Source organism: Manis pentadactyla, chromosome 8 (genome assembly GCF_030020395.1).
Source record: "Manis pentadactyla isolate mManPen7 chromosome 8, mManPen7.hap1, whole genome shotgun sequence".
NCBI lineage: Eukaryota > Metazoa > Chordata > Mammalia > Pholidota > Manidae > Manis > Manis pentadactyla.
Window position 1 is genome coordinate 127,376,398 of NC_080026.1, and position 20,246 is coordinate 127,396,643.

A 20,246-nucleotide genomic window follows, 5' to 3' on the forward strand; every position below is an offset into this window, starting at 1 on the left:
ACTATTACAACTCATAAAACTAATACATTTTTTAATGTCAAGGACATTCTGTGTGACTTTCCGAATGGCTGATACACATACACACATACACCCTCCAAGGCTCTCTTTTACTGAAAAATTTATCTTTCACGATATTCTGTATTTTTCATTTACATAGTAGCATTACTTCCCCAGATTCTGACTGTGGTAAGCTATCCTCATGTCACCGAAGGAATCCATTTCCAAGTTCTAATCCTTGAATCCCAAACTGTTTTCTCCATTCACTGACTGATATGTTTGATTCAGCTAATATATAATAAATATGGAGACAATTATGGAGAAAAAACTTGTGCATGACTCTCAACTGAAATGATCAAGGAGTTCAGCTAATCAAGTACCAAGATTGTCTTCCTCATGTATTTATATTATAATCATAAAATTGAGTATCAGAACTAACTTAGAATCCACGCGGCACATTACAAGTCCCATACTTTGCAGAGAAGAGAATTCAAACTCAGGGAGCCTCTGGGTCTGGGCCAGGCCCCACGGTGAGCTGACGCAGCTGTACCTTAAACCCAGCTCTTCCAGTTCCCAAACCAGTACTCTGTTTTTGCTTCAAACCACTTTGATCATTTAACAATCTTAGTTCCCATATTAGTTAAATATTCATAATACTGACTAACAGGTGGCAAAATGAACTATTCAACAATTCTTGGGTACTCTGAAAAACCGAAGATGTCCAAAAAAAGACCTGAAAGGGAAGTATTTTTAAAGCCGTTGTTTCTTTGATTTAGAAGTAACTGAACTTTAGAGCAGACATTTAGATTAATTTGCACTGATACTTTCTTCAGAAACTGTTTCCATTTAAGACTGTCTTTTATATGACTTGTGTGACTCAAGAGGTTTCCAAAACCCTCCCAAAAAAACCCTTGTGAGACCAAGAGAAATTAACTATATATTTTTATCTACAAAATACACTGCTTTGAAAAATTAAGTGTAAACAGGCTTAAAAAAATAAGTCCAGTCAATAGTGATACTTTAAAAATTGGCTTAAAAACTGTACAACTCAAAATAAAATGAGGTTTTCCAACCGGCTCCCCTAAACCAGAGAACTGTTTTCTATTCACATGCTAACTTTCAGCAACAGGCCAAACTCTGTGTTGCAGATGTCCCTGACAACTCAGGTCACATTTCATTTTAGCAAAACACCCCACACTGAGTTTATTCCTGGTGTCTGTTCTACAACAGAGCTGAACACGGGCCTTCTTGGTTTCTTGGTATCTCTTGGTACAGGTGCTGGCTTCTACCTCTGTGCCCAGTCCGTCAGTTTTCCATGTCTTTTTCATGTTTGTTTCTCACATGCCATGACTGTGAGGTTGGTGTCATGTGCTTTGCTGGGTACTAACTAGTTCTGATCATCCTAACAGTCTGAACTCCCAGAAGCAGCACCAATAAAGCCCCATCTGGGGGGCTTGCTTCCTTTCTCTGCCTCTTATAAGAAGGCCTATGGTTTCTTGGCCCCAGGTGACTGGAATTACAAACAATCGGCCCTCAAGGAAACTTCTGTAGCAGTGGTGCAGTATCCATTTGGTGAAGAGCAGGGGACAACATCACAAGTTCTACTTTCAAAAGTCACTTAATGTGAAGAAATATCATCACCAGAATAACAGCTATCAGTGAGACATTTATGCCAGGCAAGGTAGAGAAACCTACTGATAAATCCAGGACAAGGAGGATAGGGGGCAATCTGCAGAAAAGAAAGATGTTTTGACAATTTTTACAGTTTGTAGATAATTTCACAAAAATCTGTTCCACAAATTTCTCTCCTTGACGTGGCACAAAATTATAGTGAACACAATGCATAGTGAATATGACCTTTAACAGCAATGCTGTAGTTCAGTAAACTTGCGATCATGCAGCATCATCAGAGATGGACGTCCTGGGTAACCTCATGTTGTATGTATCTCATACAGATGCCTGGTTTTTCAAATAAACCTAATGTTTAAAAATTCAAACTCAGTATAGTTTGCTCTTTCATGGATGATCAGAACTATACCTTGCAGTGCCCAGGGGACATCTTCATGAGCAAGAATTCGTATTCTAATGTAGAGACAACCAAAGAGGCCATCACAGGGAGTTCTCCTTAATAGGACACTAGGTAACAAAATGTTCTCATCCAAGAATCCACTAGATAAGTACATACTTTTTCAATGGTTTTAATGCTATTATGTACGTAGACCACCACTGTTAGCACTATACCTCTCCTGTACAAACTCCACTCACCTAAAACTGAAGCAAACTAATTAGGCCATTTGGGGTTAAGTCTGCTGTTTCATGCTCGATGAAAATAATTTTATGACAATTATGTGGCTGTCTACATGCAATGCATAATTAGCACAGTAATGACAAACATGGGAATTTTAGTTCTGTACCTCCGCCCCCATGTTCACTGACTTACTGAGCATAATAACTGGCATTGAGACTGTAACAGGATCTGAGAATAGAGCTCTTAGTATCTGAAACATTTTTTAAGTGAGGCGTTTGTCTCTGACAGCAACTGTTGGACAGAGCAGTACCTATCTATTCTGTTGGCAAAAGCTCATAGTTTGGAAAGAAGAAAAATGACTGGAGATGGGCACTCAGCATGTTCTCCAATGGATATGAATTACTTTTAAAAAATGAAATCAGTAACATAAAGAAAGGGACTTTTATTTTGTTCTCAAACTTATCATCAAAATAGTTTTTTTAACTATGAGAAAAAGCAGACTGTGACCTTGATACTAATGTATTCTTGGAAGCACCAAGAATCCACTTTCAAGCCCCAAAACTAAGCACTATCTCCATAAGAGAGTCTGCTATATTTCTGTCATTAACAAGCATGTGCTGATTCTCACGTCTGTCCAGCAGCTTTATCTTCAAGCTGTAATGCAAGGATTGGGCAAGAATAGGAGACAAGGACTTTGGTGAAAAGTGGAACCATTTTTTAAAAGAAAAGCAGAGTACGATTCTTTATTAACATGCCCAGTAGAGAAGTCCATGGCACAACCAAGTAAACTATTAAAAAATGAGGTTTACTGTAAATAGAAAAGAAAACATATCACAACCAATTATTCATAAAAACAGATTTTTAAAAATACTCTTTCATTTTCCCATTAACTGAATAATAAACTGAGATCAGTTCTTACCAGTATTCCTTTTAGTTCATTCACTGCACTTTCAGAGCCTTCTGAAGATTCTGGCTACAGTTTTAAAAGGAAAAAAAAAATTAGTAATTCAGTTTTAAATACTGAACAAAAATTTTTACATGGCAAAATGTTGGTAGCCTATACTGACTATATTTTTTTCAATTAGGTCTATGCCTTATGATTAGGAAAAACTATGAGCCATGTTAGTCCCCCCAAGTGGCAGTTAAATAGAAAATTAGAAGTAATACTCAAAACAAAAGGACGCAAGCTGCCATTATATAAGTATTTTGTTACTTCTTGTTATCATCATACACAGAAAAGATCTGATAAACCCCAGATTTGGAAGATTTAATTCCAAATTATTCAGAACTTCTTACAATGAACTTCTCCATCCACACTGCTGGACTTCTGCCAGCAAGGGAGGGAGAGGAAGGCAGTGGTGCAGAGCAGGAAGCAAGCAACAGGGCAGAAAACCTCTCTCAGTTCCCTGAGCTCCAGGCGAAGGCCAGCTGACAGGGGACAGGTGTGTCTTGTTTCATGACTTTCACAACAGGACTGAGGCAGGAGCAGAGCCCAGCAAAGAACCTGGCTTATGGGAGAATGTTGGCATGACTGGCTGTCAAAGCAAACATCTCACAGGGTGTGGAGTCTAAATCCCTTCATCTTACTTAAGGGGAAAAGTTACACTGTGAGTACGGTTGTATTTGAGTCCGGTGTCTTCATTACAAGCCCAGTTCTCTTCTGGCTACACCATGAACAAAATAATTTGAAATGAAGTTCTGGGTACTATTTGCCTGCCCCACAATAGGTAAAAGTCTGCATGGATCCCTCAACTAATTTAATAGAGGGAAAATCATGAGGTCCTCATGAAAAAGAAAAAAAAAAACAACTTCCGATCATCCCTGTACCACTTCCTTTCACAAAGGACAGAGATGAAGAGAAAAAACTGCCAGATACCAGGAAAGAAACACCTGGGACCTCTCCTACCTAGAAAAAGAGGCAAGGCTAATTTCTCTCTTACCAAGAAATGGGAGGTGAATAGCAATCTATAATCTTTTCATCTCAAAAGGTAATAAAAGAAGAGATACCATTCTGATTTTTAAAAATGGACAGTGAGACAGAGAGAGAGAGGGAGAGAGAGAGGTTTGCTGCTCATGTACAAATTAGACAAAGGCATTCAACTTTGATAGCCTAGGTTTTCTGTGACACAGACATGCCATCAGTGCCAGTCATAAGTGCCAGTCAAAAGCTCTAAGACACTAAGTGTATCCACACCAGCACCACCAACAATATGAGACCATTTAGAAAATATGCAGTTGAATTAGTATTCTCAAGGCAGGCTTCACTTCTGCAGGTAAACTGTTCAGGTGACAAGCTGTGACTTCTGAACAAATGCCCTGCCTAAAGGCACACTCAAAAGTGCCACCATGCCACTCAAGCTACCCTCTGACTGCATAAGCCTTTTGAAGCCTGACCACATACTCATAACTTGTGGCATTTCTGGAAAGCACTGCTGGTTCTGGCACGAGTCGGTACTCAGCATGCAGCAGCCATCGGCTTTAAAGGTTACGGACCAGGTCATTCAGCACTACAGCTAAACGGTTTAATGATTACCAGCAAAAAACCCAGTCGTCCACTCATCCTTGTTCAGTTGTTTTCCAGATTTTGGACTGACTTTAAATAATGTGTAACTGTTGGAAGAGTCATGGCATGAAAGAAAAAGGACAAAGTGATATTCTGAAAATGAAAGTACATATGGAACATTGATTGCTTATGATTTAAGCAGTTTTCAACATTTTTCTTTCTAAACTGATTTTGTGGCTTTATGACATTGCATTTTTCTCTAGAAATAGTCTGGTTTTGCTTTTTCTTTCCAGAATAGTTGTGACATGAAAGTCATAGAAATGTATTCTTTTCAAAGGTCCCACTTAGACTCTGCATTTTAAAGCATTTTCACATTTTCTTCCACTTGATCCTGACGACAATGCTGTGAGTCATAAGTCAGACAGGGCAGGTGAGAGCTCCATTTGGTGGAGAAAAGTCTGGGAAACTGGGTGGCGGTCAAGCGCCCCAAGCCCAACAAGGGTGCTGCTCCCTCACAGCTGTGCCAGCATATCCACACAGTCAACTTCTCTCTCAGTTCCACATTCTGTCCCTTACTTGAAAAACTGCTTTCAGGGTGCTGGCACAAGACTGAATTACTCTCCAGAGCTGCCGGAAGCTTCCATTTCACTAGGTATTAGATCTCCTGGTGGAGGTGCGCAGCGCTCTCTTTCCAAGCCCCTGCCCACGGACAGCCCGCCCCACAGCCATTCCTGCCTTGCCTGGCTGTCTGGCCTGCCTGTGACCGAGCAGCAGCTCTAAGAGCCCTGCAGAATTTGTACTGAACAGTCATACTTTGGGACATTGAAGCAGCTGAAGAGGGGCATCCTTGAGTAAGACAGAAGGCCATAAAGGTTGGCTTAAAAGAAGAAGAAGAAGAAGAAGAAGAAGAAAGAGATCCAATCTGCTGATGTCTTATCAAAGGAAAAAATATTTTTTAAGAAAAGGGTCATACACTATTATTGGGTCTGTTGAAATGGGACAGACATGCAAAGGGAAGGGAGAAATGCTGAATTAAACTCCAGAGAGAGCCTGGCACTCACTCTGGTCTAGTTAGGAAGACAGCTCACGATATACACATACAAAGTTTTCTCCTTGAAGTGACCTGGAATAGGCTTCTGAAATTAATGAAAATTATCATATAAATTTCGCTATTTTTCCAAAGTTGTCTTAGGTCTGTTCTGACATTATTATGTGACTCCACCCTTGGGTCCTCCTCCCCAACACACTCAAATAGAAGCCACAAGAAGGCAAAGATTTTTGTCTCTTTTGTTTATTGCTAAACAGTGCCTAAAACAGTAGCTGGCAAATAGTAGATACTCGATAAATACTTTTTGAATTACACAGAACCAGCAGTTAAAGAAAAGAAGATGTAATAATTGTTATTTGTTTGGTGCAACATACTAAATTAATGTCTCCTCGAAGAGCACCCTGCAATAGCCACACTTTCTAAAGTGATACAGGTTTACAAGGCCCAAAGTCCGCCTGAAACATGCTTACATGGAAGTAAAGGTTTTTGTAACCCATTAGCCTGATCCTGAGATTTGAAAGTCAGTCTTGATGTAGCTTTCATCAAATCTTAAATTTTCACATTTGAAAAAGGAAACATCAAGGGGAGGAAAAGCCTTTAGTCATTCCGTACCTTGGCCTTCGATCTAGCTGTCTGATTAACTGGTCTAAGATGAACACCCTTTTTAATTCTATCCATCATCTCTTCAACTGCTTGCCTCTTCAGATCTGTGACTTCTTCAGCTATTCAAAAAACACACACATAAATCATGTTACAAGAAATCAGCTACTTTCTATTTCTGGTGACTCAGAAAGACTGCATATGTAATCAACCACAGTCATTTTTCAGGCAGTCACAAAGTACCAAGAATTGATTAACAGCTACCAGGTCATAACAATTTTTTAGTCAAAAAAAAAAAAATCTTTTAATAAGAGATCTGTTTTGAAAAATAAGAGTTATAAACTTTAAGGTCTAATGTGTAGCCTGGAAATCAATATTGGTTCATCTTTGTTAACGAAATAGATTCTGTTCCATTTGTTAGCATAATTAGACAGACCTGAATTTCTCCAGGTCTTTAAAACCCAACTTGGTGCCTAACCCCAAATAATCACTCATTCATTTTTGCCTCAAAGATGTTTTTATGACTTCTAGTATATCCTATGTCAAAGAAATCTGCTCAAAGGAGGAATACCTATCAAAAAGTTATTTGAAAATAAAAGATCAAAAAGATCTTTTGCTTATTGGAAGAAATCCACAGTTAAAAGATAAGAGCAAATTGGTAAAATCTATTTTTAAATCTCTATCTTTTGTTTAGGAATCACACAGGTAGGAAACATTTAAGTAGATTCTTTTTACATCTTTTAAAATGATCAATGTTAAAAAGAAACATATCCAGATATAACTGTGATTAAATAATTAAATTTGATAAAAAATTTCAACTGCCTAACCTTTGTGCTACTTTGCTGCAAAAACAATAAAGCTGTTGAAATATGTTTCCATTAGATGAATGTACCTGAGGTGAGCTGAAACCAGTTAATCAGAATTGTGCAATCTGTCTCTCTTGCAGAAGAGCTTGAACAAAAGCACTCAATCATTTTGGGAACATGTAGCACCATTCTGGATCTTGTGTTTACCTCCATCTAACTCACTTCCACCAATATGGGTAAATTTAAATATCTCATGAGGACCTTTCAATTAGCATCTTGAATAGACTTCATATCACAGAGCATATGGTAGGCACTCAACAAGTATCAACCTACTGACTTACCTGTTCATGTTTTGACTTTAAATGACTACTAATATTTTTACTATTTGAGCAGAAGTAACTTGGATGGTTTCTGAATGTAGACAATCATAACTACATCCCCCAAAACACCAGTGTCAGGCTTTGTGCTAAAAAGCCTAGATCATGGCTTCTTTTTCTGCTACATGGCAGAACTTTACTCTAACACTGGGTAGCTATTCCTCTGATACACATGCCTAAGGAAGCAACTAAGAGAATCTAAAAGGTTCCATTACACAGGCCACAGGGCTTTTGCTGACCCTATTCAAAATCAGGAGAGATAAATCCAAATCTGTCTTGTAAGCACCTGGTATGGGTAATGGAATTCATTCCTGGGAATTTTTTTTAAATCTTCCAAAAACATTAGATTTTCATAAAGGCTGCCATTTTGAGTGAGACTTGGGAAGAGCTGCATGGCAACGGGAACGCAGCCTTCAAACAGATTGGCACTCTGTGAGGAATGACTGAAACCCAATTAAATGCACCATACAAAAACTAATTAAGGCAGGCAGATGGAGAATTATGGTCAACACCATTCAAATCTGCTGCAGCATCTAACATAGCAGGAATTTAAAGTAGTTTCTTATTTTTGCTTGCCAGAATCATAGTGATAATTCAGAGAAGTGCCACTATCTGTATTGTGTACAGATTATAAAGTAGGCTTTAATTTCTCAGGCTTTTTCAACTGTAAAAGCTTAATTGGTTTTAAGGAAAAGAAATCACTCTTATCAGATTCCCTACTCAGGCACAATACAGGGGCAATGCTAGGTTAGCTACACAAGCTTTTTCCCTCCCCAACCCTGTTTTTGAACTAGCAAAAAGCAATCTATATGAACTTCTAAACTATTAAGTAGTTCTAATAAATCTGCAAGAATCACCTACAGAGAGCTCATGGTATGTTTTGTAATTCTTTTTGCAATCACGCAGTTGGTAATTGTCTCACAAAAGCATGTAATCAGGGGGACAATAGAAATATGCAGGATACTGGAGATTAAAGAAAAGGGACAAATGGAGACAACAGGTCTAATGTTATTGAACTGCCACAGGAAAATAAAATCAAATGTTCTTTGAGTTAGTGCTTCAAGGTCAGTCTTGGATCAGAAAGCTACATGTAATTAATTGAGGCTTAAATTTTAAGACCCACTTGAAAAATAAGTTAGTTCCTCAAAAAGAAAAAAAAAAGACCCGCAGACAAAACCATCCCCTTGTTGCTCAATAAAAACCTTTTCCTATTACCTAGAAGAAACTAAAATGAATTTCTAAATTCCCCAGGATTACTTTTCTCTTTCATTAACATTTTTCAAAGAGTATTAAAAAAAATCTTGTGCCACCATGATGTACAAAATTTCTAAAGAACACATCATGGTCGAGTAAGTTTGAATTTGACCTAAGGTCATAAAGTTAAGGAAATTTCCTTAACTACACTGATCACAAGAGCCTGCCGAACAAGGACTCCAGCCCCTCAAAGGGTGGTTGGTACTTGGTCCTTTTGTTTTTTAAGTTAACCTTTTGAGTATTTGCTACGTGCTGGGTACCACTCCAACTGCTTTATGTGTTTTGAAACTCAGTAATCCACACCACCACCCTATAAAACAGAAATTACCATGATACCCGTTCTATAGATTAACAAACTAAGGTAAGAAAATAACAAAATAATGGCCTAAATATATGGTAAATACAGGAAGACTTCTGAAATCTCAGAACTTGTCCAACAAAGGTGCTTTCATCAAAATTAGAGTTATTAACTTTAAAGTTGGTAATGACTCTTTACATTTAGACCTTAAAACTACTTCTAAACTATTCTATCCCTACAATCAAGCTTTTTAAGATCCAGAATGTAGTAATAAAAGTCTATCCATTCATAAGCTCTGAAAAGAATACCAAGTACATAATAAAAGCCATCATAAGATGCTAACAAGGAAAACCCTGTGGTGGCAAAACTGCTACCTACATTAAAAATGCCAACCCCAAGAGTCACAGAAGACCCAGTATTTGATGCTCTACACTCATTCATAATGCATTTAATCACATTTGACTTTTTTATTCAACAACTAATTTTTAGTGTGAACTATTAACTAGACATTATTAGTAACTATGTTGCCAGAGATAGAGGCTCAAATTATGTGTGACTATGGTACATGTCATTTAGGGCAGTATGGTTTTAATTTAAAATCTTATAAGCAACTTCAGTGTCTGTAACTCTACTTAAATTCTCAAAGTTGTTACTTAAATTACTTAAATTCTTAAATAACTCTACTTAAATTCTCAATTTCCAAAGGCTGAGGGAAAAATACTACCACATCTCATGAACTGTAAATGAAAAACATCATTTTCATAAGGAAAACTGTATGGTTTCTAACATTGGGGGTTAATACGTTCTAGAATCTTCAAGGATACTGTCAAAGATTACAAGCCAATAATGTAACTTACTTAGAAGGGGAAATCATTTTATTCTGACTACCCTGCCACCCCTTTTAAGACTGACTAACTGGCCCAAAACAAGTTGGAAACCAGGTTTAATTACAGTGTCAGGGAAGGCTAATAGCAATAACCTAGGAGCAGCACTGCCCTGCAAAACCCCCAAAGGCAGGGCTTCTGAATCCTGCGATGCCTTGTGCAAAGCAGAATGTGCCTTTCAGCAACATTACTATTCAGAAGAATAGGTTCCAAAGGGCTGGAGGAGGCAGGCACAGAAAGTCAATTCATGTAGAAGAAATCAAACAGTTTTCATTGGTAGTAGTGCTATGAGGTTCTTCCTAAGAAAGAAAAGACTAAGTCAAACCTTCGAGTCATTCCACAAGCATGAAAGCTATGGGAGGCTGCAGAGAACAGTAAACGCTCAAGGAGTTTGCCTGTTCAGGCGGAGAGATGTGGAAATAACTCAAACACCAGAGCAGAGGCTGGGAGAGCAGGACATTAAATTCTTACACTAACAAAATTTGAAGCAAAATGTTACAGACACATTCATTTTGGATTACTAATACTAATAAATAAGAGGAAGAGCCTGGAACATACAATTTTTGCCTGGAACCTACAAGGGAGGTATGGAATCAGAGCAGCACCTTGCCTGGGAAAGCTTTGGCTGGAGGAAGGGCAGGAGGGCAATTATGGAATGAGCAAAGGTAGGTGCAAAGGCATTGGGGCTTAGAGGAAATGGTCTGGCTGTAACGTGGAGCAGATGTATGAGAAATGAGGCTGATGTCAAAGCAGAGAACCATCAATGGGCATCCGCAGGGTTTGGATTCTATTCTGAGGCAGTGAGAGGCATAGGAATGCTGTGAGCTGCAGATGTAACTAGGTGGAGGATCTGAGAATGCCACACTGCCAATGACAGGAAAATGGCTGGATGGGAACAATGAACCCAGACTGGGAAAGGAGCTTAGAAGTTTATACCAGTCTGCACTTGAACCAGGCATACCATTCATGCTCGGTACCTAACAGGTGCTGAGCAAACAGTGCTGACTTTAATTTGGTTTCCACAGTTCTCAGGCTCAAACCTGGTGCCAGCATTTCTAGCTCTGCTCTCGCCTGTGGCTGCACACCAAACGCCCTGCCCTGGCCTCAGCCACTATCAGCATGCACCTGAACAATCTCCCGCATTCTTTTACAGTTGGCTCTGTTTTCTCACTGCAGCCAGTGTGATTTTTAAAAAAGACAAATCTCATCATGTGACACCCCTACTTAAAACTTCTACTGCCCTTAGGATAAACCTCACAATCTCAACCATCACCTCCAGAATCTGGCTCCTGCCTATCAGACCTCCTCTCTTGCACCCCATGTTCTAGTAATACCAACTTTCTTCCAGCTTCCTAACAGGTCTAGCTCCTTCCTCATTTCAGGCCTTTGAATCCGTCACCCCCAACGCCCAGCATGTGAACTACTTTCATTCTAAATACCTGCAACCCACTTCCTAAATCCACTACTACTCAGCTTAAACATCACTTCCTGACTCTTGAAACTTGTACATTTCCTCCACAGTACCACTCAAAAACTGTATTTGAATAATGATATATCTAAGTGGATAATTACTTACTTCCTGTGTCCCCCATTCAAATGTACCACGTATGTCTCCTCTCTCCAGTACCCAGCACAGAAGTAGCATATGGCAAGGGCTTGATAAAGGCTCAGTTCACTTGCTTTCAACTCTTTTCAAAAAAGCCTTTCCCCAAAGCCTTCATTTGTAATTGCTCCCTCTTTCCTTTACACCCCAAAGTACCTTGTTCCTTAATGAAAACACATTTCCCAGCAGACCTCACGCTACAGGGGGATGCGTACATATGTGTTTATCTCTTCTAGACAATAAGCTATGTGAAGGCAGTGACTATCTGGTTCGTTTACAGCTGCTCATTCACATCTCCCCACCAACAATCCATTCACAGTTAACAGATGTGAGTACTGTTGAGAAATTATGCACTGAAACCACTTGAAGTGAACCAAGGAGGCCAAGAATTACTTGTTTCCAGTTGAGCTGCCTTTTCTTTCTTAGCACCACTGCCGCTGGGGTGGGATCGCTTCCGGATCATGGACATGAGGGATCTTTGGGAGAAAGAAAGAGATCAACAGGACAATTACTGGCTGCCTTGCGATCCAAAAAGTAAGATGTATAATTCTGAATAATCAGCAAAAATCTATTTCTTCTCTAGGTGCATGAGTGTATAACTAGAAATTAAGTAGTCTGCTTTCCACTTTTAACAAATTAGCTTTTCATCACTTTAAGGGAAAGTGTCTCATCCCTTTCTGTGTGAAACCAAGCTAATTATTAGAAGAAGGGGACTACTATAAATACTAATATGAATATAATACCAGGCAAAATAGATATAAAAAATTTCAATATCCACATCTAAAATTCAGAAACAGCTATCTACATCATATGTTTGAGAGAGAAGGATGAAAGATTTAGGGGATATTTTTGGTAAATATCTATTTATGTGAAGTATGGGCATAAAAGCATCTGGATCTGTGTGACACAGACCACATACCTAAGGGATAAAATCAATTTAGACCAGTGTCTCTCTGGTCCATGTTTTTAAAATCCATATAAACCAAATCATGATAAATTTGACCACATCAAAATTTTAAGATCTCCATATATTAAAAGCACCATGAAAAACAAAAAGAAACTGCAAATTAATGAGAAAAAGCAGAAACCCAATAGAAAAATGGACAAAACCCTGGAAACTCCATAAAAGAGGATGTCCACATTTCCTAAATACATACAAAAAGGTGTTTAGGTTCAAGAGGAATTAGGAAAACACAAATGAAACCATACTATTTCTATACACTCATCAAATAGGCAAGAAACTTTATGTCTGATAGTGTTGGTAAGACTGTGGAATAACAGCAATTCTCAAACTGAAGAAAGTGTATAAACATGATGGTATCATTTTAGAAAACAACCTGGCATTATCTAGTGTTGCTGAAGATATACATATCCTATAAGCCATGATTCCACCTTGATGTATCTCATAAAAATACAAGTGCATGTGCACCAGGATATATGTACAAGAATGTTCTTGTAAAATTTCCATAATTTCCCCAAACTGGTAATAACTCAAATGTGTATCAGTACCATGATGGATAAATGCCCACATTTTGGGGCATTTATAAAATGGATTATGTATCAATAAATATGAATGAACTCCAGTTACGTGAAATAACATGGATGAATCTTACAAAGTAATGTAGAGTGAAAAGAACAATTATACATAGTTATTTTTTAAAAGGCCATATATATATTCATAGTATTTCAGGGATATATATGTAGGCAAATATGTATTTTTTTTTCTTTAAAAAAGGATAAACAGAAAGGGTTCTAGGTTACCAGCATTGTTTTATTTCTTGATTTGGTTGGTGATTATACAGATGCTCACTTTATATATTTAAACTATACATGTGCATTTGTGTACATTTCTACATACAGTTATCGTTTCCCCCCCAAAAAAGGTTTGCCAAAAAAAATCAACCAAGAATTCTTGAATTACTTCAGCTATATTATAAATGTCCTCAGTGTTGTAAACTGAATTTGACAAGAGACAGTCCTGAGGAAGACAAGTTGGGACACTGGCAATAGAGAAGAAAGACTATACTGCCTCCAAAAGACCCAGCAACTAGATACAGTAACACTTACAGGACAGAACTCGGTGTTTCTTAATCACTATAATCTTTAGACTTTTTACTTTTTACTTCTAACCTCCACTTATACTATTAATCCCCTCTCTAAGTGCCTTTTCTTAAAATTCCCAAACACACTGAATAATCTCCCACATGGCACAGTGAAAAGGAAGCCCTACATCTTGCTCTGTGCAGTGAAGTTTCTATGACTTACCAACTGGGAAACAATCCCCGGGCTTTTGACTTCATCTACTTTGTTTTATTAGGGCTCATAGTGACCCAAAATGAAATTAAATTATTTTCACAAAAGTTAGAAATGCTAATTTACACAGAGCTTTAGAAGAAGAACATTTTATTCCAGAAGTTGGGAGGAATAAAATAATGCAAAATTTATTTGCTAGTTTTTTTTCCATTCTGTCAACTACCAGCAGGAGTACTCAATGGCTAGTGGTTAACATTCCACAGGAGGGTGGGCCTGGGGAGGGTTCTCACTAATCACAGGCCTCTCCTTATCCCCCTAATAACATTCTGCAATGACTCAGGAGACCTTTGGTTCTGAGAGGAAATTCTGAGAGTGCATATATTATTGTACATGAAAATTATGAAGCAGGAAGTTATTTGTACAGCTCAGAATATTTACATTTACCATAAATGTCATATTATTCATCATCGTAAATCACTTAGGTAGGTGAGAGAAACTGCTAGCTTTAAATATTTTGAATTGAAGCATAAGTTGGAGACTGATACAGTGCCCAGAGAAAAATCATCCCTAATATTAAAAAAGAACCATCTGTTAAGATGGGGCTTAGACCACAGAGAAAGTAGATAGGGTGGGTCTCACAGGACAGATGAAAACATCATGACAAGACATCTGGGAACAGTCGTCCAAACTTCTGGCTAAAACTGCCCTATTTCAACAGCCATTTCAACTGAATGGATAAAAGCTTCAAGGAAGTGTTCCCCCAAAGATGGAACAGTTCAGTGGAGAACATTCACCTTGAAATTCTTCAAGACGTGCTCTCCACGCCCACTGTGACCGCTCACTTATCAGTCAACTTGACTGAGTCACGGAGTACCAAGAGAGGTGGTCAGACACTGCTCTGGGTGTTTCTGTGAGGATTCCGGACAAGAGTAACATTTACGCGGGTAGCCTGAGTGAAGCAGACTGCCCTCCCTCACATGCCCGGGTCTCACCCAACCAGGTGAAAGCTCGAATAGAACAAAAGAGTGACTGCTGCTCCTCCGACAACAGCAAGGAGAGACCTCCTCCTGCCTGACTGCGTTGAAATCAGGACACGTGCTTTTTCCTGCTTTTTGACTCAGACTGAAACACTGCCCCTTCCTGGGTCTCAAGCCTGCTGACCTTGGGACTAAGGCAACACAGTCAGCTCTCCATGGTCTCCAGCCTGCTGACTCGCCCTGACGATCCTGGGACTTGTCAGCCTCTATAATCACATGAATCAATTCCTTAGAATAAACCTATTTTGATAGAAATGTTTATGATGTATACTACACATGTAATACACACACACACACACACACACACACACACACACACACCCTATTGGTTCTGACTCTCTGGAGAACACTGACTACTACACATGTAATACACACACACACACACACACACACACACACATACCCTATTGGTTCTGACTCTCTGGAGAACACTGACTACTACACATGTAATACACACACACACACACACCCTATAACACTGACTACTATACATGTAATACACACACACACACACACATTGGTTCTGACTCTCTGGAGAACACTGACTACTACACATGTAATACACACACACACACACACATACACACACACACCCTATTGGTTCTGACTCTCTGGAGAACACTGACTACTACACATGTAATACACACACACACACACACACACACACACACACACACACACACACACACACACCCTATTGGTTCTGACTCTCTGGAGAACACTGACTACTACACATGTAATACACACACACACACACACACACACACACACACCCTATAACACTGACTACTACACATGTAATACACACACACACACACTATTGGTTCTGACTCTCTGGAGAACACTGACTACTACACATGTAATACACACACACACACACACACACACACACACACACACACACACACCCTATTGGTTCTCTCTGGAGAACACTGACTACTACACATGTAATACACACACACACATACACACACACACACACCCCCTATTGGTTCTGAATCTCTGGAGAACACTGACTACTACACATGTAATACACACACACACACACACACACACACACACACACACACACCCTATTGGTTCTGACTCTCTGGAGAACACTGACTAATACACTCAGAGACTCTGCCTCCCTCCCCTGAGCCACAAGGCCTGTCTGCCTACTGCCACTGCCACTAACACAGAATTACTATGCCTTCTTCCTCTTTCCTCTCTCCCACCTGTCCTCTAGGTCAAATGAGCAAGAAGAGGAGGAAAAAGCAATAAAAACCACTTAAAGAAGCCACAGACCCTAGTCTTCTTTTTTCCCACTTTGGTTTCTATCCATGAGCTACATGGGTAAAACAAATGGCTCTGGAACAAAGTTGAAAAGCCCTGATTAGTGAATCCAAAGTCCACTGAAAGTCAATATATAAGCATATATATTTATTTGGCAAGAAAGTACTTCCTACCAAAACAAAAAATCTCTTTCTACTGAGAAATTATGTCTTATACTATTTAAATGCATTTTAAAAATCATTCATGTTCTTCAATGAAAATTTTCTTTAACAGGACTTATAAAAGAGTTCATGCTTTAGACTCACAGTCTGAATCCCACATTCATTTCTCTGTATAACTGTTAAGTGCTCTTTGGGACAATATTCTATTTAAGTTATCCTTTACTTTTAATTCTAAGGGCTCTCAAGATTTCTGAGACTAAAAATTAAAGGCCAACAGCAATTATAATTGCTTTTTAATAGTTCTCCCTGCTCATAGACAAAAGTGATCTTTCTTATCAGCTCAAAATTCTAGACCTTAGAGAAAGATCAAAGTGATGAATTCCCATTTTAAATGTCAAATTCAGAGTATCTCCAGATTTAGCTACCCAGGAGAGAAGAATTTAAAATACCTGAAATTCTTTCAGTTGATTCTTGGATTGATCACGTGTAAAAATAATTTTGCCTTAACTACTTCAATGACTTAAAGTAGATTATGTCATACCCTACTCAGAAAGGAAAACTAATGAGAATCTTTTTAAAAGGCAAAGTCCTATTTTCAAAGTCATGTGGGAGGAACACACTACACATTCCATTCAGATGGATGAGCAAAGGCGCCAAGTATGAATAAATGGCCTCTCTGTGTGAAAGGATTAAACAAGTCACACGAGTTAATGAAAGGTAAAGATCTAGCAAAATTTTACATTCCATTTGTCCAAGAAGAAATTATACAGCAACAGCTAACATCATGACATGAGGTAAGTTGTCTCCACAGCAAGCAGGATGTCTTATGTAATTCTGGATGGTGGAACAAAGTACCACAAAGTTGGCAAAATTTGACTCTAGATCTCCTGGGTGTATTGCGCTTAATTCATGCACTCAACACCATCAAATCACCTTAGGCTTCAGAAAAAGTAGATCCTTGTCTGCATATATGACTTCCTGTGTCAAGAATTTAAGCATAATTTATTCTTCTGATGGAAGGATCCTCTCTAAGCATTATTAGGTTTAAATATGAGGTTATGGATAAAAAAAACAATTATTACTTTTAGTATAATTGCTAGTTTATAACAATTTGTACTGTTTAGTTTTGTTTGCCACTTTTATTTTTAAGATAATTGAACAAACAAGAGCTTTTCCAATTCAAATTAGTGAGAGAAAGAGATGAAAACATTCCAGAGAAGCCCAAAATTCTGTGGCCTTCCAGTTAGAGGAAATCCTGCTGTCATGGACTGCAATTTTAAAATGGAAGTTAACAAAAATTTTTTATTTTTAAATGCCTACCTCCTGGATTTGGACCATGCAAATGGCATCTGAACCTCTACACCAGAAGAACACTATAAGCCACAAGAATGTCTTTCTCAGGTGTTTTTTTAAGTCCTTTTCTATGTGTTACAAGAAGGGTATAATTCATTGGCCTTTAGAAAATTTTCTGAGAAACACAGACTAATATTTGGTACTTTTTAACCACCCCTCTACTGATGCAATCTAAGCCAGTATTTTAGATACCACCAACCTAAACTTCAGGCCCTCTGACAAGGAACATTTGACGCAGCACAGTCTTCCTGCATGTGTTTACCTGATGGGGTTGGGAGGAGGTGGGGGAAGAGGTGGGGGAGGAGGAGGTGGTGGAGGTACTGAATTCTCAGACTGGTTCACCCGTTTCTGGAGTTCATCAACTGCAAGAGAGGAAGTGTTCAGAAAAGAGCTGAAAAGGCAATGTAATGGCTGTTACACATGTAAAGGAAAGAACAAAACCTCTTTCAAAATCACACTCATTTTACTAAGACAAGGTTAGAAAGTTCAATAAGAAACTGCAGAACTTTTTAAACTCCGTATTATGCAGTCTACTATATACACTGGCAATAATGTAGAAGAGGCCATACATACGTACAAGAAAAGGTACCATCCTTTTGCTGTATAAACAACTATAGAAAAGGGGGAAAAAAACCCTCAAGGCAAAGGCTGGATGGGTGAGTAGTAAGGACTGAGTAGGATGAAGAAATATTTGTTAACAGTGGAATATACTAAACACTAAGAAATTGTTAATACTTGACTTTTAAAGCGTACAGACTAAGAATTAATTTTAAAGATGGTGTTTAGTAATGAATTTTAATAGCATACTTTCCTCCTACACTTAATTCCCTTCAAAAAGTTTCCTAGAGTTGATTTTAACCAGACTCAGACTCTCAAATATCTGTAACTAAAGAAACTTTTTGCTCTTTGGAAGAGCATTCTGGAAATACAATTTATTCATTCAATTCATATAAGTCATTAGTGAAGCAGGTATTTACGAAGCACCAACAATGTGCAAGAGCCTATGCTTGGTGCTGCCCAAGACACTGTCTGACTTAAGGAGCTCAAGCTAAACTTCCATCACAGATGGGAATAATCACCTCTGACCTGGGCTCTGATAGGCTGGGCTGTAGGAACTGAATACTGTTTGCACTCGGGAATGGCTCTCCCTCTCTACAGGCGTTCCTTTTCTGTGACTAACTGTCCCCACAAATATCTGTCCATTTGCTTTTATTCTCAACACATAACTGAGCTGGATGGGCTATGCTCTCTGACACCAAGAGTCCTCTAGACATTTCCCATCCATGTGTCTATCTTTCCAAAGGGAGTTTGAGTTTCTCAAGGACAAAAGGCATGGTTTCTTTTCTTCTAGACTTCTGACAATACCCTAGAGTACAGCTGGGTACACACACAGCAGATACTAAATAAAATGTGTTCAAAATTTGTACCTCAAGTATTTCTAGTGTCTGCCCTTCCATTTATAATAAAGATGGCTTTGGCTACAGGCTGCCCTGATAGTCACTAAAAAGAAGGGAATATTGCTTGATTTGGAATTTTTTTAAACTGTAATTTTCATTGTGGATTAGAAAGCATTGAATATTTCTTAAAGGAAAAAAGTCTACTTGATTCTTCTGTACAGATTTCAAAATTCTAGTATAAAATTAACCAAAAATATCTGATGTGAACGTTGAAGCTGTTGAATAATTAAGGCCTCCTTAAATTACCTGCCTTCCAGCAGAAACTTACTACTTATCCCTGTGTAGTAATCCAACTCACATTCCTCTTAAGGCTTCCAGAACTGAATGAATGAATCTTTTAAGTATCCCCTGGTGTTTTAAAAGTTCTTCCACTTAATACATATATTGTTGCTCATTTTATTGTTAGGTGTGATATTGAAAGTATTATTTCATGCATATAACTAGATGCTAAAGATGAAGGTAGTATGAACCTAAAAAGTTTAATTCTTTTAAAAAATGTACCCTAAAATGAACAAAATTAAGTACTTAATGGAAAACTCATTTCTCTGAAGTTCTGAGAAATGCTGAATTTTTGGTCTTCCCATATTCATGGTATCTTTTCCCTAATTCTACAAGTGATGCTCACAAAGGCTCTAAGTCCAAAAACAACATCTAAATATTTGTGAATCATTTGATTACAGCAGTCATTCTACTGAACTGCAATAGTTAGAAACGGAAGAACTTTTAAACAAATCTTGATATTTTTCTATTGCATCCATACGTGTTCTAGACTAACCATATACCGGGCTTCGTACTTTGCACAAGAGATTCACAGATTAATAATAACATATGGTAGCCTATGCAATGATTTTACCGGAATGCTTTAAATTTCTCGCTTTCTCCTCAGAATTCTGGTATTTCAATTCCAATTCTTTTTTATCTTCTTCTAGAAGCTCCAGCTGCTGTTTTAGGTTGTGTATCTCTTTGTGGAGTGTTTCATTTTCTAGTTGCTCTTTTAGTTCTTTGACCTGTAAGTTATAATTAAATTTGTATGGGGTGATATATTTTTTCCTTTGTCAAGGGAAAAAAATTAATGTCGCTCTTTCACTTTGA

The 20,246-nt window shown here is 38.2% G+C and overlaps 1 protein-coding gene across 2 annotated transcripts in view; it reads right to left on the reverse strand.

The window, feature by feature from the left end:
- The window catches only part of SHTN1 (shootin 1), a 92,361-nt gene that overhangs the window by 23,560 nt on the left and 48,555 nt on the right, over positions 1 to 20,246 (reverse strand). For both annotated transcript variants that reach the window (XM_036898990.2, XM_057506379.1), the window contains exons 10-14: positions 20,008 to 20,161; positions 17,960 to 18,059; positions 12,012 to 12,094; positions 6,409 to 6,518; positions 3,165 to 3,218 (exon numbers count right to left, since the gene is read on the reverse strand). In XM_036898990.2, the coding sequence (XP_036754885.2) occupies positions 3,165 to 3,218; positions 6,409 to 6,518; positions 12,012 to 12,094; positions 17,960 to 18,059; positions 20,008 to 20,161 (501 nt within the window). The remainder of the gene's footprint in view (positions 1 to 3,164; positions 3,219 to 6,408; positions 6,519 to 12,011; positions 12,095 to 17,959; positions 18,060 to 20,007; positions 20,162 to 20,246) is intronic.